Raw genomic sequence first — 22,915 nt, 5'->3', positions numbered from 1 at the left:
TGGCCACTGAGCACGAAAAATGGTATCGGCCTTATCGGTAACGCCGACAGCCCCGAACCGCCGAACTCGAGAGGATCCTCAACGCCGGATCGACATAAACTTACTTCTACCCGCCTGCCGCACCAGGGAATCGTTTAAAATTTGCTTCTGATTACTGGGCCTCTGGCCCCGAAGAAGCACATATTCGCTACACCAGCTCTCATTTGTCCGACCAAGGCCTCCGCAGATTTCCAGGTTTCTGTGCAAATGAATTGCCGTTGTGGGACCTGTCACGGACTCAAGGAACTAAAAATCGGGTACTCTAGGAGAAACAATGGAGGCTATTCGGAGCCGGACCAAGATAACGCTTCAACGGAAGTCTTGTACTGACCAAGAGGCGCCATGGCTGATGCTAAAGAAGCCCCGACGGCCTGCAAATTTCCAGCTAGCCACCTGGCACCTGGCTAGGGAACAAGCAACAAACACGGGGTTCCACGAAATAGTCCCGCTCCGTCCAGTTATCGTGTCGACAGCCCCTTGCTAATAATCACTGTCATCCTTCGGCTTGACATCATAATCCCGCAGCATCCGTAACTCGGGGCTCAAATATTTTAAGTATACAATGAAGAACCTGCTAGATTTCCCATATGTCTTCTCATCTTGTCTATATTCCTTGGTGAAGCAATGTTCAAACCCTCCAGCTGCCGGGCCGCCCCGTTGAGACGGGCTCTCCCTAGCCACTCTTCAGCCTTACTGAATCCACTTGCAGCTAATGTGAGTAAACAATGCTCGGGTATCCTTGTGCGTCGAGCAAGCACAGTGACAGAAGGGGAAACGACGAGTAAGTCCGCACATCAGCCTGCAATACCGTATTGTCCAGGAACCGCTCCTAACCCAAGACCATAGACAAAAAGGAGAGAGTAGTCGTCCTCGGCAGCGGATGGGCCGGCTATGGCTTTTCGAGAGCTCTGGACCCGAGTAAATATGAGAGGGTCATGATCAGCCCCCGATCTTACTTCGTCTTCACACCCTTGCTAGCCAGCACCGCAGTCGGGACTCTCGAGTTCCGCGCCACCCTCGAGTCTGTTAGGCGACTCGGCCTGGACCACTTCCACCAGGGATGGGCCGACGACATCGACTTCAACCGCAAAGTCATCCGGGTCGAGGCCAACGTCTCTGATGACTTGCGCTCGAGAGTGAACCGCGAAATCAGCAAGAATAAGACGCCGGAACTGCCGAGCAAACAGGGCGAGATGTTCGAAGTCCCCTACGACAAGCTTGTCATCGCCTGCGGCTCCTACAGCCAGACGTTCGGCATCGAAGGCGTGAGGGAGCATGCGTACTTCCTCCGCGACGTAGGCGACGCGCGCCGGATCCGGCTGAAGGTCCTGCAGCTGTTCGAAAAGGCGGCCCTGCCCACGACGTCCGACGAGCAGCGGAAGAAGCTGCTGCACTTCGCCATCGTTGGCGGCGGGCCGACCGGAATTGAGTTCGCCGCCGAACTGCACGATCTGATCCGGGACGACCTGTCTAAACTCTACCCGGACCTCCAGAAGTTCGTCGGCATTACTGTCTACGACGTGGCCCCGAAGGTCCTGCCCATGTTCGATCAGAGTCTGGCGACCTATGCGATGAACCATTTCAAGAGAGAGGGTATCCAAGTCAAGACAGAGCATCACCTGACCCGGATACGGCCTGATGAGGACACCGAAGGGTGCATGAAGCTGAACATCAAAGAATACGGAGATGAGGAAGTCCATGCAGGAATCGTCGTCTGGTCGACCGGCCTGATGCAAAACCCGCTCATCGAAAAGTTGACCGGGAAGGCTTTCGAGTGCCCGCCCATTGCTGGAAACGAAGAACTGGGCGGCCAGATCAGACTGCAGAAGAACCCCAAGACGGGCTCCATACTGACTGATCACCACCTGCGCGTCAACGTCGTCCCCAAGGATGCACCGCCGGAGAACGGCAACACGTATCCCAATCCCGGTGCCATGACGGACGTGTACGCCATCGGCGACTGCGCGGCCATACCCGACCAAGCGCTGCCGGCCACCGCCCAGGTGGCCAGCCAGAAGGCCGTGTACCTGGCCAAGCAGTTCAACAAGGGCAACGCGGGCCAGCAGGACTTCAAGTTCAAGAATTGGGGGACCATGACCTACCTCGGCAACTGGAAGGCCATCCACCAGAGCAGCGCGGATGAGATGAAGGGCTGGACCGCCTGGGTGCTCTGGCGGACTGCGTACTTGACCAAGAGCATGAGCGTTCGCAACAAGATCATGGTGCCGATCTATTGGTGCATTACCTGGCTGTTCGGAAGGCACACTTCGCGGTTTTAGATCTTACATTCTTCGCCAGACGGGTTTTTCTTCTTTTCCCTTGAACTAAATGGCTTATAGAGGTATAGAGCGTTAGCATATAGAGACATAGACAGAAACAGATAGAGCAAGATACCTGGGTAGAGAGCAATCGATATTTCACCTCCTCCAGGGGAGGATATAGACAGTACTTCAAAGCTTTACTGTCGCGATGCATTGGTTAAGTCCCAGCGCAGACAGGAGCAGCAACGAACCAGTTGATGGTGATATATTAAAAACTGTTCACTACCTACGCTTCGATACAGCCCGCACTCCTGTGGGCATAGGGTTCCACACCAGGTTGCGGGGCTGGCAGTCTGGGGTTATGCGAACAAGAGCGGGCCTCCTTTTATATTCTCCCGTTACTCTTGTTACTTATGAAGACATTCTCTCGGTTATGGATGAACGGAACGATTAGCCAGCGATGATATTTCTGACAAGCTCTCGGCAGCCAGCCACCCGATAGTCTGGAGTAGATAGAACGCATGGGTAAACGAGTGTGATTTGCAATATCTTTGCTCAAAACAAAACCAATCCTAAACGAGGTTGACCATGGCTACCAACCCACTTCACACAAGTCTGGCAACGCTTGTCTCGGTCTTCTCACGTCCCGCAAGTCATATTCCTTCCACGTTCCCCTCACCTTACTGGCTTCGGCGGCCAACTTTCAGATCCCAGCTGAAGACGGTGTATTTCCATTTCCCCCAGCCAACTTTGAAATCAAAGTGACTCGACATACCCCCCTCTCCGCCCTCAGATGCACCTGCTTCCCCTGGCTTCGGTAGGACCTCCCATTGCTCGCCATCGCGGCTCTTGAAGTCCTGGTCTTGGGGCGGTGCCGAGGTATCGGAGCGTGTTGCTGTGTGCCCTTAGCCATGCGTGTTACTAGGTAGGATATGCAGAACCTCTCGGGGTCGTACCTTTAGAAGCCTCAGACTCTACCTCAGTTGCGGCTTTTTCTTCGCTTCCTACCTTGTTGTCATCGCGGGTAGGTGTTGGAGATGGAGATCCAGCATGTCTATTGGCATCTGTCCCTGTTGTGCCATTGTCAGAAACGATTCTAGTACAGTTAAGAAACCAGCTATGAGCATGTACCAGGGAGAACCCGACCTCCTTTCTGTGCCATATCTTCAGTTGTAGTGGTTTCAGGTGCGTTGATGGCTTTGATGTTAGAAGCATGTCCACACATTCAGTGGGAAAGCTCGAGGACCTTAGTGATGGCTTTCGTTATCCAGGAGAAATGGCGGCGGTTGGACTCGAAGGCGTATTACGACGCGAAGGCCAGAGGATGGGTGAACTGCCAATCGGGGTGACCAGCTGCCCCGCATTCCCGCTTCTCGGCTCCCGGCTGCCTGGAAGTGGTTCGACGCATCGATCGACAGAGGCGAGAACACAGGAAGCGAGTGTACTTTACTATGGACCTTTTGTCCCGGTGATAAAAATATACAGGCTTTGGGGCCACGGATAGCCATCCGGATGATCATTGCAATTTAAAAGTTGTTGTTATTTATCTTGACACTGCTTGGCCGCATACTTATATTACGGTACAGCATCGCAAGACAGCAACAAAAGACGCAATCACTCCGCGGCACGACCGGGAGAGGAGAGATGATGCCGTCCAAGGGCCCACTGTCCCACAAGAATTGCGAGAGCCTTCTCGGTCAAAGGCAACCTAACTGATTCCAGACCACCGGGCTGCACACTGCCAGATGTATTGTCCACCTTCCTAAATTCTCGCGCAATCATTGAAAGTGGTCTCAAGCCCGTTCGATCCTGCAAACGTAAGGCCTATGTACTCCTAATAGAACGAGAGAGCCATGCCAATGAGCCGCAGACTCGGAGGGTTGAGATGAGCGACAGTCAAAAGTTGTTCGTTACGATGCCGATACCACCTCGTATCTTGGCCACAAGAATTTCCATTGGATTCACCAACTACTGTCACACAGTGCAAGAAGATTGGAGCCGTATTAAGAGAGTCGACATAGCGATATTCAGCTTCTTCTTGACATATATCGTATCTTCACTGCATTAGGAAGATTTCGAGAATAGGGAAGGGGGCTATTATACGACAAACACAGGCTCAGATACATTGCTCAAGCCCAATCTGATACATTACCAGATCCGTCCGTACAGGCCACAAGATATCTCAGGATAAACCAAGGGGAGGAGTTTTGGTAGATTCACTGACCTGATCATGATGTCTCCGCGACACAGTATAACAGCTTGAGATACCGGCTGGCCGGCAATAATGGGATTGCGATCCCCGTGGAAACGCGCATCACAGCTGCCATCGAGACCAGAGAATGTGCATGTCAACCTTTGTATCCCACAAAATGTATGCAGGCATATTCTTCCGGATGGTACCGTCGTATTTTGTTGGCTTTGGATTCCAACATACGTTTTTGACGTATCTCTTCATCGTGAAAGGAAATTGGAAGGATGAGGCGTTAATGGCCTCGCATGGCTCAGCCTGGAAATCGATGGCCGGATCTCTTGATCTCCTATATAAAGGGGTCGCGACTTCTACCAGAACGAAAGACACAGATCAGTATCATCCCATCGAGTCAGCCAAGTAGTCATATCTTCTACTTTCCAAATACTCTGCCCCCCCTACCAAGCCCATCAAGCACCCATCAAACTTGACCACGAATATGAAGATGAGTACACTTCTACGAGTCCAGCGATACGGTGACTGAACACCCCATCACGCAGTTCTCTACCGCATTCTTTGGCCTTCTCAGCGCCGTACCCTATCTGGCCCAGGGGTTCGTGCTTCCCGGCGCCGATACTGGAGTCACGGCGGCCAGAGACACCTCGGGCCTAGTCGTCCATGAGTCGAGGCTCCTGTCCAAGCGAGAGGAGGATGACGAGTGGCTGATGGTCGTCTACAACGGCGGGAAGAAGGGCGAGCAGTGCGGCGGTGGGTCCCCCAACAACTTCCACCAGAAGGGCAGCATATGCCAGCGCATCGAGGGCCTCGCGGGCAGCATCTGCGCCGACCTCAAGGTCAACGTCGCCGTGGGCTTCACCCAGTGCGAGTTCAACTTCAAGCTGCCGGGCAACAGCTGCGGGGGCGAGACGGTCAAGAAGGTGACGGTCCAGAAGGGCGAGGACGAAAACGGCGTCGACCTCAACGACCAGGTTAAGTTCGTCCAGGTCAACTGTTCCTAGTCAGGACGTTGCACTGCCCATGTTTGATGGGACCTTCGGGGATCAGAGGGGAGGGAGCCTGGGAAGGGGTGATGGTCTCTCAGCGGGCGGGCGTGGGTGTTGTGTCACAGGGACTATGTATCGAGTCTTTTTGCTTCACGGTCTTAGAACCACTCTCACTCGTTTACAAACAGCTATCTAGCACTAAAAAGGATATGGCCATTCCAATATGCGAGACTTTCCAGTGGTCAGCCAGGGCCATTCAGTAGACTTGAACTGTTCTGCCAAAGTGAACTGTACCAGGCGTGCTGGAAATGGACACGCGGCACCTATGCTACTCAATCGTCAGACCAAGGACTAATTACATGTTCTCTGGACTGCTTGGTGCAAACATTCAACGAACCCCGGACCCTCCTATTATGTTTCTCAAATAAACAACGAGTACACGTCCAAAAGCGAGTGCCGCGCGAAAAGGCAACCGGCTGACCCCTTTTCCGACCAGTCATGATTTTATAAAGTGCCTGTCGATGAACGCATCTTCAAATTCCAGAGTGGACGTAAATGCACATTCACGATGACATGTATTCCCTGACAAAATCACCGTGGCATACACCAATCGCGCCTACCCCTGAATATACCATCACAGCTGGCACTGTTTTGGGGTTCTTTGCACCCTCGAGCGACCACTGATTGGGAATAATTATAATCAATGGCTTGGGCTTGGGGTTAAGGTAGGGCACCGGCGTCAACGCGGAGACAAGGTGAGACGTGAGTATAACCGAGATTGTCAGCACAGCGCGGCTTCCTCTCACGGAAAGAAGGTGTCGCATCGTCAGATGCCACCAGAGTCTTGCCATCTGCAGACATGACAATTTGTTGAACCTGTGCATATACGGTCCAGGCTTTGGAGTAATACAAGTAGTGAGTCTGCCATGGCGTTGAGGGGCACGACAACCCCAAGGGCATCTACGTGAGTCCAACTCTTAGGCCTATTCTCCTAATCTGCAACAACATGGCCACTCAAGAACTTCATCTGGTATATGCTTCTTGTTACGGACATAGATACGCTGGGTTTGTGGGCACCTCTGCACGCCTATCAGACCATGTTTTATGTCCTGTAAATTATCATCGGCCAGGCCCGATTCTAAAGGGCTATCGTGCTCAGTGGCATCGTAATATTTTTTTGTATAGTCGCGATTAAGATTAAGGAGAGGTTATGCTGCACTGATTCAATTCCCAATCAGCCTCTTTGTGCATGGAGTTTGTGGGATTGACTTGACGTGCCCTGCGCTCTGTCTTTGGAGCATGTCGTGTTGTGCGCTGAAATCTTTCGTTATACTAGCATATGTAGTTTGACTGGATTGGCTGCCTTGTGGCACTATGCACTGCCCAGAGGGTGGCTTGGCGAACCCCCCTTTTTACATATGGAACTCCAAGTGGCATGGACGATCGCGGGGGACCTTCAATCTACCACCAAGAAGATAGGTAAGATCCCATCTAGATGGCCGATATTCCTGCGAAAAATGCGGGCTTCATTTGATCTACAGTATAGTGGTATGCAACGTCGTCAAACAATTTGACATATTTCGTCAAGCGTTTGGCAGGCGTGCTGTCATGGCATCACGAACATGAGCGCATCGAATGACTATTCATACATCACAAATGTGGACAGTCAGTAATAATATACCCGCGACCGTCATATCACCCACTACTCGTGTCACCCGTCACGAGAATCCCAGCATCCCAAGCTGCACCGTTGCTACCATTGGCTTGGCAAAGCCGTTCGCCGGGGACTACGATGGATGCTCCCTCCCAACTATATAGGGCTTATGTCAGATATCCGGGTTCGATATGCAACAGGTAAGATAGAACGAAATTCTGTCTTCGCAGGGTACCCGAGCAACCGAGGTACATAATGTGATCACCCCCTGTAGATTATATCAACTCCAAGATTGTCATTGCTGTTGATTATGACCCGTAATCATAATCTGGGAGCGATGGGGCAGATACGTAACGAGGATGAAGAGCAATAAAGTAGGTAATATTAAGAACCAAGAATAACCGGCATCCGGAAGTCATACGTCAGCCCAACAAGATCAAAATCTCACGTCAAAGGTGGTCAGCCTGCTTAATCAATATGATAGGGGCTTCAGCGAGGTCGTACAGATGGGGAAGTGACAGTCTGCCACTCATGGTGGGTGGTACCGGCAACATGGAAGAGCTCTGATCTAGAGATGGGAGCACCCGCGCGGGTGTGTGGAAAGCTTCAATGTCCCATTGATCCCATGCTCTCTCTCACCAGTGACTTTCGTATGGACGATGAGCCTTGACCTACATGTATGTAGTACTACCCAAAAGCCATCCGCGGGCGGGCGGGGTAGGCGTTCAGAACCCACCGGCTTTCGTATGATACCTTTGCATATACGCGAATGCAGCACGCATCTCGAGACCTCAGGAGAGCGCTTAAAAGAGTGAGTGGACAAGAAAGGGAACAAGCTGCATCGGGCTAGTGCTGCAGACGGCCGAAACAGGGTAAGCTCAGGCGGGCGCAAACCGACCACCCCTGTGAATTATCAAATCTGGGGGACGGACACCTACCTACGGGCACCTACAGCGTACAAGTACGGTTCGCAGCTGGGAAGCGCGTAGATCTTATTAAGGCATCGCGGATCTGCTCTTTTTATAGTAGGAATTGAAACCTGGGCGATTATGCCCATAAGATTTGAAAAGAGGACCCCAAGCCGTGGTTGAGAGAGCAGAAATCGAAATTGGTTGAAGAATGGGCTGATGCTTGATGTTGCTTGCTTCTGATTCTCCCGGCTGATGCATGTCATTTCGCTGTAGAGGTGAGCTATGTAATTGAGCCAGGGACCGGCCACTGCCAGGGACCAGGGGCTACATCACACTCCAGGCATGGACGGCAGTCAAAACACGATTTTTGGGGCCGAAGAGGCAACAATGATCGCGTACTCCGATCGAGGAAACCAACGTATGTTGGAGGGTGGCGTGAAGTGAAGCATTTCGGCGGCGGCGGCTCTGCAACCAAGGTGGCATCGGGGACATGCATCTTGCCGAAAGATTCCAAGGTCAACCAGGGCTCGGGGGGCAAGTATTCGATTTATCTCCGAGTCACGGCGCAGAAAGGTTATTGGATCCTGTCCACAGTGAGGATGCCTTTGCATGTCTCTGCTCTGGTGGATTTGTAATGGCGCAAACGCTGGTTCAGCTTCCTCCCCTGCAATTGCCGCGCTACGCTACGGACGGGGCGATTTTGTCATGATGCGGCGACTGGTAGGTGGTAGTGGGATCAAAGTGCCTTGGAAATGTCTGTCACTTATTCAGGACGGGCCGGCAGCTTGTACGTTCTAGGCATGGTTGGTCGCGTCGCTGTGACGGGCTTCGTGCTATCTGCGGCCCGTGTTGGTCTTCAGCAGGTGTCGTTCTTGTCTGGTCTTTTGTTTTTTGTTGGTTCTTTTTTAGCAGCTGGGACGAATCATGCTTTGGCGATATTGCATCCAGATTGCATCAACCAGGACCATTTATCTGCAAGGGCCAAGCAAGAGCTCCCCGGCCGAGGAACACCTTGTCCGATGAAGCGAGTCAAATTTGGGCAAGGAACGCAGACTCTGTGACGAGTCAAGGCTTGTTCTCACTCGGCCATCCTGAATCCCAGGATCCAGGCACTTCGCATCATCCTGCAGCAGCGGCATTGGGAAAGAAAGGGAGGGATCCTGCTCTCCATCTGGATGTCCTGCGTTGCCCTGCCTGCCCTGCCCTGCCCTGCGTTGCCTGCCCTGCCTCGTTTCTGAGAGTGCTCTCTACTCAAGACAGCATGCGACAAGAGGAAACAGTGCTACGTAAGTCGCTGATGATTGCTACACCCGTACTTATACTGCAAACAGGACGCTTGGGGGTTTGAAACAATAGGGTAACCCCCCAACTGAATCCAACACAATATCGTCAGGAGGCTTCGGCGTAAAGTGCATCACCCATCCACCATGGGCAAAAGAGCGGCTAGAGGAGGTGGGGACTTTCTTTTCCATGCCTCAATGTTACACAACCAGCATCCATGCACGCATTGGGGGATGTATTCCATGTACCCAGCAGGCCCTACGAGTACGTGCCCGCCACGCTGTATTGGGCGTGTCCTGCACGTATTCCGGCCGCCAAGCCCACCGTCCAGTCAGGTACAGTAGACTTCAGGTGGTCTTCAGCGCTCGCTCGTTCCCTCACTAGCCTAGCCGTGCAGCTCCCTCCCTCATTCTCCCTGCTCCCTCTCTCTCACAGCTGCCCCGAAAAAAGCGAGCCAGCGGGTCAGCCAGTGCCAGCGATGGGAAAGCAGTCAGCGCCAGTCGTCCAGTCCGGGGGGTCCCCCATCCCATTGTCCACTCTAGCCATCCATTCACATCTGTCCGTCTGACTTCCTGACAAACCCCATTCATTTCTCGACTCTCCCTCTCTGCGATTGCAGATATACCCGACTCAACTCGAGTCGCCCGTCTCTTCGAGCAATACTCCAACACCCCCCTTCCCATATATACTTTAGCTGAACCAACAGCGACCATTCGCTGAGAGTTGCACGCCAAAGGCAAAAAGCCCATCCATCTAATCCGACAAATCGGTGCTTACTCAAAACCACCCCGACCGACCACTTGAATTGCCACCGGCCAGCCAGTCTTGAACGACCTGCGAAACCCGACCCATCAATCCAACCGGCTGCCCATTCTCTGTGTCGCCTCACTGTGTAGGCCATAGAGCCCAAATCTTCTTTCCTCTCTCCCTTCAGGTCGCAATCCCTCCAGCGATATATACGGATACGGCTCGTTGTCCGGTTCGCATACCAAATCCGCATCCGTTGTCTGCTGCTGCCCAGAGACGACTGACTCTAAGACACTAATCCAACTCTGATTACATTCGAACACTGCCGGCGATCTGTTGACTGGGACTCATTTGCTGTATATGTCCTGTCCCGCCCGTCGCTCCGTTTTCGAAATCACGGAGTTTCGCATATCCGTCGGCCGGCGTTGAAACAATATACAATATCCTCCTCATTTTCTTCTCGCCTACTGCCCGACTATTACCGGCCGTGTCTCTGTGGTTCCTTTTTCTGGGAGGTCATCTGGCTTGTTTCCGTCCTTGATTTTGCTATATATCACTTTGGCCGTCTGAAGCCTATAAACCGACATTAGGTATGCTGATTATTCATGTGTTAACCTCCTCAACTGCCCAGCCCCTGATTGTTCGTCAGGTATAGCAGACGCAGTTCCCATACTTGGGGATACCCACTTGCGCCTCAAGAGTCAAGACGCGGTTTCATCTGATCTTTTTGTGGCGGATATTGATGTTTATTTACACAGACTCGATCGACTTACAATCGAAATCTTTTTACGCAAATCGAGTATAACCGTGATCCTCCAACAGAGCCCCCCCTAGTTTCTGTTCTGGTTCGATCAAGAATTTCATGGGTTTCGTCTAGCGCTTACAAGTTCAACGACGACAACTTTGTCTACCGACCTTGGCCACAGACAGGGAGCATGGCAGGCTACGGCAGACCCCTTAGCTTCTCAGAAAGACGCGGCAGTATAATGAACGACGAATTGTCTTTAAACACAACCCAAGGTCCAATCGTCAACCACAGAATGGATAAAATGGCACAACCCCGGCCTAGAGGGCCGCCGACTCCCAGTATGAGCACGCCTGCGCCGGATTTCGATCAGCAGTTAACAGGAGGCTCTCCCCCGCCCCCGCCGACACCCGCTGCCTCTCCTGGGCCAACGCATGCCCAGCCCGACTGGAGCGATGCGGCCGAAGACGAGGACTACTTCCTTGCCCATGTGCGCCAACATTTCCAAAATTGTTCCGGCCCTCAAAGGAATAGACTACTGGCGGATCTTTTGAACATGTGCACGACACAGCAATTGAGCTTTGTGCATCAGTTTGTGAGCCCTCTTTTGAAGAAGGATCCCTTCACGAGCTTGCCGGATGAGCTTTGCTTAAGGATTCTCTCCTTTATTGACGACCCTCAAGTACTGGCGCGCGCCTCGCAGGTCTCCAGGAGGTGGCGTGATCTCCTGAGCGATGACGTGACCTGGAGGAATCTTTGCGTCAAGCACGATTATGGGCGCAGGTTATCTGAGGTCTATTACGGCGTTCCCACTTATGCAGCCAACCGACCGAGTGCTGTACCCCTGACAGACCCGGATTATGCGAACCACAGCTTCCCTGGTGCTCTCCCTACATCGGCGCCTGCCCACAACTCTCGCAGTTATGACGGAACGGGACCGTCTGAGTCAATATCGAACATGCGACCTAAGCTGAGATCTTACAAATCCCACTTCAAACAGCGTTATTTGGTGGAATCAGCGTGGCGGACGGGTGGTCGGAACACCACGCGAACCATCACTCAAGATGGCCGCGTTGTGACGAGTCTTCACCTGACCCCCAAGTACATTGTAGTTGCCCTGGATAATGCCCGGATACACATTTTCGATAGGGAAGGAAACGCGTTGCGGACACTTCAAGGCCACGTTATGGGCGTTTGGGCTATGGTCCCTTGGGAGGATATCCTCGTTAGCGGTGGATGCGATCGGGATGTGCGAGTGTGGGATATGGCGACTGGCTCTTGCCTACACACGCTCCGTGGCCACACGTCCACTGTGCGCTGCCTCAAGATGTCCGATGCCAACACCGCCATATCCGGATCGAGGGATACCACCCTTCGTGTCTGGGATATCCGGCAGGGCGTGTGTCGCAATGTGCTTGTTGGGCACCAAGCGAGCGTACGATGCCTCGAGATCAAAGGCGACATTGTTGTCTCTGGTAGTTACGACGCTACTGCCAAGATCTGGAGTATTTCGGAGGGCAGATGTTTACATACTCTGAGCGGGCACTTCAGCCAGATATACGCCATCGCATTTGATGGCCAGCGTGTCGTCACGGGCAGTCTGGACACCAGTGTGCGTGTTTGGGATGCTCACACTGGCGAGGCTATTGCTGTTTTGCAGGGTCACACTTCTCTTGTCGGCCAACTGCAGCTCAGGGGCAACACCTTGGTAACGGGAGGCTCGGATGGCTCTGTTCGGGTCTGGTCACTCGAGAAAATGTGCCCGATACATAGGCTTGCAGCACATGACAACAGTGTTACCAGTCTCCAATTCGACGACACTCGAGTTGTCAGCGGTGGAAGCGACGGCCGGGTCAAGGTCTGGGATGTCAAAACGGGCCATCTCGTTCGTGAGCTCATCACTGGTACGTCTAATAATATGTGCGGTAGCTCGGTCCCGGCTCACACTGACTTCTCTTCAGCTGAATCCGTGTGGCGCGTGGTCTTCGAGGACGAAAAGTGCGTGGCGGTTGCCAATCGGGGCAGCCGCGTGATGATGGAGGTACGTATTGCTTTATTGTCGCCTGCTAATGCGGCCGATATTCCGCCCTAAACTTTGAACCTTTCTAATTCGTCACAGGTGTGGTCATTTTCTCCACCCGAAGACGCCTTTGCCGAGAGACCGGTCTCGCTACCCCAGAGGCTCGATAAGCAAACAGCTCGCCCGCTCAACGTCGAATACAGGAAGTCTACCTTAGGGTTACCTACCTCAGAGCCCGTAGAGGACTTGGGCAGTGAGGACGTTGACATGCGGGATGCTGGACCGTCTACGGCCCCGTCGCATAACACGACATTCTTCCACGACGATTAGTTTGTTCGCCGTGGTATATATACTAGCTGTTTCGGTGAAGACCAGCCAGAAGCAATACTGGCAACGTGGCTCAGTTTGTTAGGGGAACATCTCACTTTACCAGCAGGGTTTGCATGGATAAGGCGTTGGGAATGTAAATTGGCATTTGTCGGTATCTACACATTAGCATCATGTCATCCCATAGTGGGATGAGGGCAGGCACCATTGCTATTTCAGGCGTATAGGGTACAAGAAGAATTTGGGCCTGGGGAAATTCTGATGGGCACCCCCCGGAGGGAACAAAGCGGTTTATTTACAGGGTGCTTTGAATAAATAAACAGCCAGGCCGTGGGAGGGGGGAGGGGATTATGTGTATACGTTTAGAACGGGGCTTGCGATGGCAATAACTTCGCAGATCTATAATGGGGGAGGACATATTGTCGTGCGTCTTCAAAGTAAGGAGATGCCAAGTATCAATCAACTATCAAGACGTTTTAACTATGCACAAGATGACATGACCTCCTATTTAGTGCACGTCAGCAATCTGGAAGCTGGTTATGGAGATCGATCGCGATTACTGATCTTGCTCAAAATCAAGATTTACCTGGGGCACTTAGTTTCCTCAAACTTGTGTTTTATTTTGGCTTCGTGTTAGCCCATACCAGGTTTCTAAATCACACCTTATGACTGGCTAGGTGAAAAGGATATGAGGGATAGGCCCTACAGTTCATCGACGGAAGCGAAATGGTCTAGTCGTCGCGGTCTTTTCTGGGCAGCCCTGGAAAAGGGGGTTGGAATCTTTATTGTGATACATCGATATATACAAGTTTCCGGGCAGGACTTTGGCCTGCACATCTACTTGGTCCCGGTTCCAGTAGGCGGAGGTGAGGCCAACTTCTCCCACTCGTCCCGTACTACCTTTTTTAATAAGATATCCCATTTGCTCCCGTTTTTCTTTCCTTCTTCGTTGTCGCCTGCATTCTGCTGTCCCATTTTGTCGTGATTCAGCCGGTTTACCTCGTCGATGGCCAGTTTGCTGTTGCTTATGGCGGCTTTCAGGAGGAGTGCCTCGCGCGCCGGGTCGTCTGGCTGGAGCGCGTGGATCGCGTACAGCGCTGTCGCATCCTTGTCGTCGAGCTCCTCGGCCGCGAACTTCCAGGCGGCGTGGGCCTGCTTGAAGGCGCCAAGCGCCGCGTAGCAATGGCCCATCTCTACCATGCATGGGATCTGCCAGTCGAAAGTTGAGTATGGCACCGGGGAGCCGGCACGGCTGCGTTTTGGTAGTTGTGTTGGGCTACCGCCCATTGCCGCCTCGAAGTACTTGAGGGCTTCGCGGTAGCCCTCGGGCGAGGGCGTGGGTCGGTCCTGATTGGATGCGACGACCATCATGCCCTTGAGGGTGAAGGCATTGGAACGAAGCGAGGCTACCTCTTCCCAATCGACTTCGAGCACCGCGTCATCATCAGCAGCCGCCGAACTGACGTTGCTACCTTTCCTCCTTTTCTTCGTTTTTTTCGAAGAGGAGGAAGAAGGTGCGGGGCGGCCCGCGGTCATGGACTTGACGAGCCGCTCGAACCGGTCGACCGCGGGCGCGAACTGCGCTTGGCCCACCTTCCGGCTCACGAGCGCGATGCGCGAGACCGTCAGGAAGCTGGGCTCGTAGTCGAGCTTGCAGAGCGCGTGCAGGATGTGCAGCGCCAGGTTGTAGACGGGGCCCGGCGGGCCCTGGACCAGCATGCCCGCGATGCTGTGCAGGGTGGCTTCCAGGGCGCGAGCCTTGTCCGCTACGGCCTCGGGGCATTCTGGGACTAGGGGGTCGGAGGATTTGCCCCGTTGCAGGAGGGCGTCGAATACCTGCCGGAAGTCGCGGGCCGGGTCCGCGAGGGACAGTGTGCGCGTTGCGTAGTCGGAGAGCAGGTTCCGGCATTGCGCGCCTGTCATCCCCGACAGGTAGGCCGGCGTCGCCGGGTGTGCTAGCATGGCGTCTAGTACGCGCGCCGGCGGGATGTCGTTCGTGGAGAACTGGGGGACGTCGAAGGTGGCGGCGGTCTTGCGGCGCGGGACGGAGATGCGCCTACTCTTGTCCTGCCTTGGTGCCGTGGAGGAGAGGGAACGGGTACATGGTGATGTGACGGCATGTTGGCGTACTGAGAGTACTGAGGCCTCAAGAGGATTTGCTTGTTGCAGACATCTGGTGAGTCCAGATGGTCGCAATGCGGATGGCCTCTTGAGAGGCAGCGCTTTCATGGCGCTCATGGCAATGCTTTGCAGGCGATGAGAGAATCCAGGGGTCTTTGAATGCTGCACTTAATCTAGAATTGAATAGCCAATCTTGATATTTTGTACCTGTTGTATGTTAGAAACTGTAGTCTTGATACAATTGGGCATATTCCTTACATTAAAACTTCATTCAAAGCTTCTTGCATTCGTCCTCATCTCATCACAGTCGTCTTGTTGAGTAGAGCGTTAGCATTCACGTCTAGCAGTGTCAATCCACATATGCAATTAAGCGTTCACTCCCTGCTCCCCACAGCGGATGCTGGGTGCTATCTTATCCTGTGTAGCCCCACTAAAACTTTTGAAAAAGTAGGGTGGGAATCGGCAACTTTCAGCGGACTATTGAAACATTGAATCAAACACTCGCAATTACGACACCGATCTTTAAAAAATGGCGCCTCTTACTAGAAGGCGGGCGAAAGAATATGCCGAATCAGCCCAGACGTCTCCCGAGCGGAGTATATTATCGCCTGGCCTCGGCGAAACAAACACCATGATCACAGTGCCCGCCATCGCAGCCGGCCTCAAGAGAAAAGAGTCGGTAGAAGGAACCCCTACGAAAGCTACCTCCAAGGGCAGGAAGAAGACCACCCCGAAGGAGAAGTTATCCGTGAGCGTCCGCGACGAGGAAAACGAAGACGGTTCGCACCACGTCAGCGTGGAAGCACATACTGTAGACGCGAAGCCAGAAGAAGCGCACAATTCCGCCTCGGTTGCCGATTCGCAAGAACACGAGAAGCAGGACTCCGACGACGAAGTGGAGGGGCAGGATTCATCGATACCCTACACCCCTTCCGCCATGCTTTCGCAGCAATTGGAAGAGGAGGCCAGCCAGAAGCTGAAGCGCGACCGCATGGATCTCAAGGCGGCAAAGGAAGCGCCCACCCCTGCGCCCAAACCTAAGGGATCTCATGTTGTGTTTGGCGACGATGACGATGTGGACAAGCACGTGGCTGCTGCTGCTGAGAAGGAGGCTGCGAAGGTGAAGGAGGCGGCCCCTGAGGACGATGAAGAGAGCGACGACGACGATGAAGCCCCCGAGGCTGTTTCCACCTCGGTTGCGACCAAGGCGGCGAAGAAGTCAGAGCGTGAAGCTGCTGAGGCGGCAGAGAAGTACGTATCTTCCTCCCTAGCAGACCAATTGGCCGACAAGTTCTAACCAAGCTACAGGCAAGCCGCGGACCAGAAGCGAAAACGCCAGGAGAAGGATAAGATGATGAAAGAGCAAGCCGAAAAGAGAAAGCGCACGCAATTATCCAGAAAGGAAAAGAAGGGCGCCGAGGAAAGCGACGAAGAAGACTTGGAGGCCGAGAAGGCCGCACGTCGCTCTACTGCACAGCAAAAGCTCGACAGGCACAACCTTCCAGATGAGCTGCCGGCGGAGTTCCTGGACTCGGATAGCGAGGATGACAGCGCGAGGAAACCCAAGAAGATCAAGTTCGAGGACGCCGTACAATCGCTGAAAAAGGAGGGCGGCCGCCCCCAAGATGAGGTTCTGGGGTCTACGGTCTACAGAGTCCTGGCCGATCAGGGCGATAAGAGCCAGGCGCCGCGCATGCACCACAATGCTAGGAGGATGAAGGAGCAGCTTCTGCGCAGAGGTCGTGCAGCTGGGCCTACGGGGAAGAGCAAGGGGTTCTTCAAGAACAAGAAATAAACAATATGTATGGCCAATAGGTACTTGACCTACGTTGTGTAGAGTTGCATATGACGAGAAGCCACAAAGAGGCCTAACGAAATGGTTCGATATCCAAGGCGATGTCACAGCCAGCTAATACCAACCAGCACTTGGTTTTGGTCTTTACATTTCTGCCAGGTGTTGGGCATGTATACAACAGATTTGGAAAGTACAAATCATATATCACTGAATTGCTGTAATCTAACCTGCATATGGATGTTTCTGTTTTGCCTTGCAGGGCCAAATTGTGATAATTGACCTGCTTCAGGACCGGATGCGCAGACGGCTCTGGGGTGGCTCCACTCCTGTAAACCACCCCAAGCGGCTGGTTGCTGTTTATTGGCGACCTGGACGAAGCCTCACCTCAATTAACGCCAATATCAACATCAACAATTTGACAGCACTACCTCACCTATCAACGATTAACTCTCGGTCTCGGTCCTTGAACGAAACACAGCGACCGCCAGTCAAAGCTATTGGAAACCCCATTTTTGCGAGAATCAGAAGCAAAGCAATCGTTGTTTCTAACCAGAGGTTCTTGCCCGATTCCTGACAGTTGGCTGCACTGTCCACTCTGTCTCCCACCCCACATCCGAGCGCATCATACAATCCGACCCGTCCCTGGCCGAATAGCGATACCACAACAGCTTGCGTGTTGGCATGAATGGTGTAAACGGTTCAAGCAACGGTATGCAGGGAGGACCAGGAGGTGCCGCAGGCGCTGCCGCCATGGCTGTCGGACCAACACCCGCCGGCCACCAGGCCGAGCTGAACATCATCTACGCCATGGTCGAGGATCTGTCTAAACAACTCACCGAGAACAGAAAGGTCACTGAAGACATCGTCAGTGGGCTGGGCAGAGTACGGAGTCGAGCTCGAGAGCGGCAATTCACCAATGACGAGGTGCTGCAGGAGGCAGCAGAAGAGATACTATGTTAGTAGACACCGCCAGGACAGTCGTGTGGGGTTTCTCTCCTTCCTATCAATCTACGGATGCTAACTTTGGGGTTTCGGTTTTCAACAGCGCAAGAATCCAACCTCGATACCATCATCTCCGTCCTGACCGAAGCGCTCGACCGCGCCAAAACGAGCCGTGACCAAAACTACCAGCTCCTGACTGCGTACGCGCGGGTGCTCTCGACCCTGCTGCAACACTTCCACGCCTACAAGCAGAAGCACATCGCGGACGTGTCGGCGTGGCACCACTCGTACCGGGCGCAGCTGGCGGAGGCGCGGGCGGAGAACTCGAAGCTGCGGGAGCAGATCTGGGAGATGCAGGAGCACGCGGGGCGGGCCAACGCGATGCTGCGGGCGTTCCGGAAGCAGTACGACGAGGACGCGGGCCGGCAGGAGCGGCGGGTGGAGGCGCGGGCGCGGCGGCAGGAGGTGCGGTTCTGGAAGCGGCTGGCGATGCCCGACGTGGCCGACGACGACCTGGACGCGTGGAGCGACGACGACGACCTGGTGGACCCCGTCGAGAAGGAGCGCCTGCGCGAGGTCGAGCGCAAGCAGGCCGAGCAGGCGGCGGCTGGGCTCGGCAGCTCCAGCAGCCAGCAGGGCGAGGACAGCGAGGGCGAGGAGGGCGGCTTGCCGGGGCACCACCCCGGCATGGGCGGCGGGCTCGGCGGCGTGGCCATGGAGCGCGAGTTGAGTGGGGGGATGACGATACCCACGCCGCCGCCAAGGCCGGCTAGTACGGGAAGTACTGGCGGGCATATCGGCTGAGCCTGAGCTGATCCTGATATGGCATGATTTTGTCACTACAATGTCTGGTGGTGCTCATAGACTGGGGCATTGAACATCGATGGACAGTTTGCTCTGAGGGGCTGCACTCTCCACCCGACATGTTCGAGGAGAACAACCCCTTTTGTGGTCGCCTACTCGCCCTTTGGAACCAGGCCACTGCTTATCTCAACTACAGATAGGCCTGTTTTTATTGTAGCACGCTGTGAGAGTACCAGGTCTACACTTTTATTTCAGTCCACACTTTGGATGGTGGTGTTCTGAGCACTGCTCAACTTGAAGCTACCACGAGCATCGATGATCTAATCTTGACATGAGCCCTTTGCCATGGTTCTCTCGGTCACCAGATTCGGCTAAATAAAGCTGGGCATGGAAATGCACAGCCTCCACGTCATCTGTGCAACGATAATTAGGATCACATCAAGGAGGTGGGTCGCAGTCAGATGCCTTTGCATGCGTGTCGTTGGAACAAAGGGGGGACTTTGGAGAGGAGTTTGCGTGCGCCTGGACATGGGCTTCATGAGTTAATTACTGATAGAGAATCGAGCACCATGAGGGGACGGCTAATGTTATATCATGATACCCCATTCCCTCTTCTTATCTGTTACGACATGCCCTTTGAGAGAATGCTGAGTGGATTTTGGGCTGGGACGCACCCCTTAACCCAGAGCTGTTTTTATGCGAAGAGGCCAAGCAGTGAGTAGGTGCATATAATATGACTGACAGTTCCAGCCATGGTGTGGTGTGGAAGCAGCGGCTATTACTAGCTGTTGTGTACACTACTGATAATCTACTTGGCTGACATCCCCTAGCCAGCTGTGCCTAAGACATCGGGCGAAAGCAGGGAGCCGAGGCCAAGATCGGCGACTTTTTTGGTATGGGATAGCCCCTTGGAGTTGATGCCCAACTTCTGCTGCGGTCTGCACCATCACACAGAGCATGCCATCAGCATTATGCAGGCCTGTGCTGGTGTTCCTGCTGGCGGGGTGATGATGAAGCCGCTGGTGCCCTCGGTGGTACCGCTGTGGTTGTTATCGGACACCACCGAGCCCGAGGCCGAGCCCGAGCCCTCCTCATCCGAGATACATGTGATGAATGAAAGGCGAGAGGCAGGCCCAGACCGGTGGATTTCGTACCAACGATGACGATTCTCGGATCCAGCAGCTATGGTAGACTCGGCTGATGTTTTCGCCTCCTGCCGCAGGGTCACGAGGAGCACCCCGATCAGGCCGGTCCGCGGGCACCGGCTTCATGAACCCGAAGTCCTTCTAGAGCAAAGCCTTGAACCCGACAATGTCATCGGCTTTCGAGTAGCAGCCGCTGAATCCAATAGTGAATTTTTGGCGGGTTTGAGTCAGGGTAGGACTGGATAGGGGCGGGATCTGCTTCCTCAGTCTTAACAGCTTTATCCTCGACGAAGTGCAGTCGGTGGAGGTTGCGACTCCCGGGTGTGTGGATGGCTAGCAGGTTTGCTGCTGGAGGTTAGGCAGACCGTCAATCGGGTGGCCTATGCACGTCTGATTTCATATAAGCTTTTCTTTCCATCCCGTTGGACTGTCGCAGAAAACATTAGATGGCAGGCTGGTTCGTGCTCGGTCCGGGTCGGTATCGTCGGTTTCAAGATGCGAAGGGTCCAGCCCCCTACAATCAATCACCTTATACGTGAAATCAGTTGCCCAAGCAACTCTGATCTTGCTACCTCGGCGATCAATACCCAATCGAGCATCTATACCTTTGGCGATCAGATGACAGACCCTTGATATCTTCTTTTCTTTTTGGAGAAGACTCCAAGGTCACCTTGCGTCCGACTCTTCACTGGGGGCTGAGCTCCCCGAAAGAAGTGTTTCGCATTGAACGACGTGTGATATTACATCTGTTGTCATCCTAGACGAAGGGCCTCGACTGGGCGGCCGGCTCGCACCGCTCTTCATGCGCCTCCTCACAGACTATCAAAGACCGTTCCAGGACCAAACCGTCAAGTCAGAGGTAGGTCGAGCAGGGACGAGATGTAGCAATCTTCGGGTGTGCTGTCCCTAGAAGATGATGGGGAAAACTAGTTATATACCGCGGCCACGCCTCACCAACCTGTTCAAGCATGGGAAGAGACGCTGGACTATAGCATTACTCATCCCTCCCCGATCATCGAGAATATTAGACACCGTACAACTCCACTTTTTCTATAGAGTATCCTTCAGTCATCATGTCACCTCACGCTTTGATAGAGTCGTCTCCTATGGAAGATTTGACCAAGAGGCTTGCCCGCAATGTGGAAGCGCTCATCGACTACATCCGGTCGACCGGTGGTGTACAGCCATCATTCGACAGGAGTTGTCCCACTTCCGTCATCCCACAAGACGCTCCTCCTGAGGCACAAATGGCCAGAGAACGTATCATGGACCAGTGCTTGAAGCTCTTGCAACTTGCAACAGGACCAAGTGACTACATGATCAACATGCAGACAAACGTACGTCAAACCCCCGAGAAACGGTAAAGTAAAAGCATGCTCAACCAATGAATCTAGTACCAGTATGTTGCGTGTCTGCAATGGCTTTGCCACTTTGACATATTCAGATTGGTGCCGGCAAAGGGCGCCATCCCCTATTCCGACCTAGCCAGCCAGGCCGGCTGCACCGAGACCCGGCTGAAGAGCGTGGTCCGCATGGCCATGACGACGGGGCTCTTCCTGGAGCCGACGCCGCAGCAAGTCTCGCACTCGGCCACGTCGGCCCTGTTCGCCGCCAGCGAGGACCACCGCAACTGGGCCGCGTACGCGACCGACGTCCTGGCCCCCGTGGCGGCGGGTATGACCGAGGCCCACGAGCGGTGGCCCGCCGCCACGACGCGGACGCGCACCGCGTACAACGTCGCCTTCCGCCGCGATCTCCCCTTCTTCGATCGGCTGGGCCAGAACCCGGCGCTGCACCGGCAGTTTGCGGGCTATATGAGAGCGCTCGCTACGAATCAGGGGACGCATATGAAGCACCTCGTGAGCGGCCTTGATTGGGGACGTAACCCGAACGCTACTGTTGTTGATGTAAGCAAACCAAGCATCGATCACCACCCTTCTAAGAAGTACATTTCTTTCTTGTAGTCGATATTCTAACCAAACTGTTTGTGACCAGGTCGGTGGTTCCACCGGACATTCGTGCATCGCCCTAGCCCAAGCCTACCCCAGCCTACACTTCATCGTGCAGGACCTGCCCGAAGTCGTTGAGGGCGGGCCCAAGATCCTGGAGGGCATCAAAGACGCCGGTGTCGCCCGCCGGATCCAGTACCAAAGCCATAACTTCTTTGAGTCCAACCCGGTGATCGGGGCCGACTTCTACCTGCTCCGCCTGGTCCTGCACAACTGGAACGCCGACGACTGCGTACGGATCCTGCGCGCCATTGTCCCCGCCATGCAGGCCAACCCCAACGCGAACGTCGTCGTCATGGACTGCGTCCTGCCTGCGCCCGGGTCGGTGCCCCGGTCGGTTGAGCGCGTCGTCCGCGTGCGCGATCTGACTATGACGCAGATGTTCAATAGCCAGGAGCGCGCCCTGGAGGACTGGGAGGCCATTTTCGAGAGGGCGGACCCTGGGCTCAGGATTGCGAGCGTCTCGCAGCCGGTTGGGAGTGTGTTGGCGTTGATCAAGGTGGAACTGATGGCTCAGTAGATCATTGTGTCTCGACATTCAGATAAAGTATAAGGTTATTCTCTACTAGTGGAATATTTCGCCTCATGGAGAAGCAGAAATGGACAAGGAGGCTGTCTGACTTTATCATAGCCACGTGGGTAACTGGACTCCCGCCAGCCCTCTGATCATCTTACTCCAGGCGTTTCGTCAAAATTTCTGGGTTACATAACATATAACCAAACGTATCATTCAATCCAATTAGTTTAAAGAAATGCTCTTCAGATGGGTTCAGGGTTGAGTGGTACATATGTATTACTCAGAGTACTATCCAGGTAACCGTCACGGGGAATATGTGACTACATCGAATATTGCCACGTCTTCATCCTCCATTACAGCAAATCTTACAGGGCTTGCGTTACCTCCAGTCTCGCATCATAGAGT

At 53.9% G+C, this 22,915-nt stretch overlaps 8 protein-coding genes across 8 annotated transcripts; 6 read left to right on the top strand and 2 right to left on the bottom strand.

Annotated features, from left to right (window-relative positions):
- Positions 1–663: 663 nt before the first annotated feature.
- On the top strand, positions 664–2,318 carry PG985_010117 (uncharacterized protein; the record flags this gene model as incomplete). The annotated part of the gene is made up of 2 exons (XM_066829885.1): positions 664–820; positions 886–2,318. The coding sequence occupies 2 exons, from the start codon at positions 664–666 to the stop codon at positions 2,316–2,318; spliced, it is 1,590 nt and encodes a 529-aa protein (XP_066682275.1).
- A 662-nt stretch (positions 2,319–2,980) lies between these two features.
- On the bottom strand, positions 2,981–3,462 carry PG985_010116 (uncharacterized protein; the record flags this gene model as incomplete). Its single annotated transcript, XM_066829884.1, has 3 exons — positions 2,981–3,195; positions 3,257–3,370; positions 3,432–3,462. 3 exons carry the CDS (start codon positions 3,460–3,462, stop codon positions 2,981–2,983), a joined length of 360 nt encoding a protein of 119 aa, XP_066682274.1.
- A 1,207-nt stretch (positions 3,463–4,669) lies between these two features.
- PG985_010115 (uncharacterized protein) lies at positions 4,670–5,507 on the top strand (the record flags this gene model as incomplete). Its single annotated transcript, XM_066829883.1, has 2 exons — positions 4,670–4,704; positions 5,078–5,507. 2 exons carry the CDS (start codon positions 4,670–4,672, stop codon positions 5,505–5,507), a joined length of 465 nt encoding a protein of 154 aa, XP_066682273.1.
- Positions 5,508–10,942: 5,435 nt separating this feature from the next.
- On the top strand, positions 10,943–13,180 carry PG985_010114 (uncharacterized protein; the record flags this gene model as incomplete). Its single annotated transcript, XM_066829882.1, has 3 exons — positions 10,943–12,734; positions 12,792–12,871; positions 12,950–13,180. Coding segments are annotated over 3 exons (2,103 nt in total), but the record flags the coding sequence as incomplete, so codon positions are not given.
- Positions 13,181–14,014: 834 nt separating this feature from the next.
- On the bottom strand, positions 14,015–15,406 carry PG985_010113 (uncharacterized protein; the record flags this gene model as incomplete). The annotated part of the gene is made up of 1 exon (XM_066829881.1): positions 14,015–15,406. The coding sequence occupies one exon, from the start codon at positions 15,404–15,406 to the stop codon at positions 14,015–14,017; it is 1,392 nt and encodes a 463-aa protein (XP_066682271.1).
- A 421-nt stretch (positions 15,407–15,827) lies between these two features.
- Positions 15,828–17,093, top strand: PG985_010112 (uncharacterized protein; the record flags this gene model as incomplete). Its single annotated transcript, XM_066829880.1, has 2 exons — positions 15,828–16,549; positions 16,607–17,093. 2 exons carry the CDS (start codon positions 15,828–15,830, stop codon positions 17,091–17,093), a joined length of 1,209 nt encoding a protein of 402 aa, XP_066682270.1.
- Positions 17,094–17,843: 750 nt separating this feature from the next.
- On the top strand, positions 17,844–18,839 carry PG985_010111 (uncharacterized protein; the record flags this gene model as incomplete). Its single annotated transcript, XM_066829879.1, has 2 exons — positions 17,844–18,048; positions 18,139–18,839. The coding sequence occupies 2 exons, from the start codon at positions 17,844–17,846 to the stop codon at positions 18,837–18,839; spliced, it is 906 nt and encodes a 301-aa protein (XP_066682269.1).
- A 2,218-nt stretch (positions 18,840–21,057) lies between these two features.
- Positions 21,058–22,513, top strand: PG985_010110 (uncharacterized protein; the record flags this gene model as incomplete). Its single annotated transcript, XM_066829878.1, has 3 exons — positions 21,058–21,321; positions 21,379–21,891; positions 21,980–22,513. The coding sequence occupies 3 exons, from the start codon at positions 21,058–21,060 to the stop codon at positions 22,511–22,513; spliced, it is 1,311 nt and encodes a 436-aa protein (XP_066682268.1).
- Positions 22,514–22,915: the final 402 nt, after the last annotated feature.

This window comes from Apiospora marii, assembly GCF_038362585.1.
Source record: "Apiospora marii strain CBS 49790 chromosome Unknown utg000006l_segment0_segment0, whole genome shotgun sequence".
In the NCBI taxonomy this organism is placed as follows: Eukaryota; Fungi; Ascomycota; class Sordariomycetes; order Amphisphaeriales; family Apiosporaceae; genus Apiospora; species Apiospora marii.
Note: the sequence above shows the minus strand (reverse complement) of the source record. Positions and strands in the feature narration are given on the sequence as shown.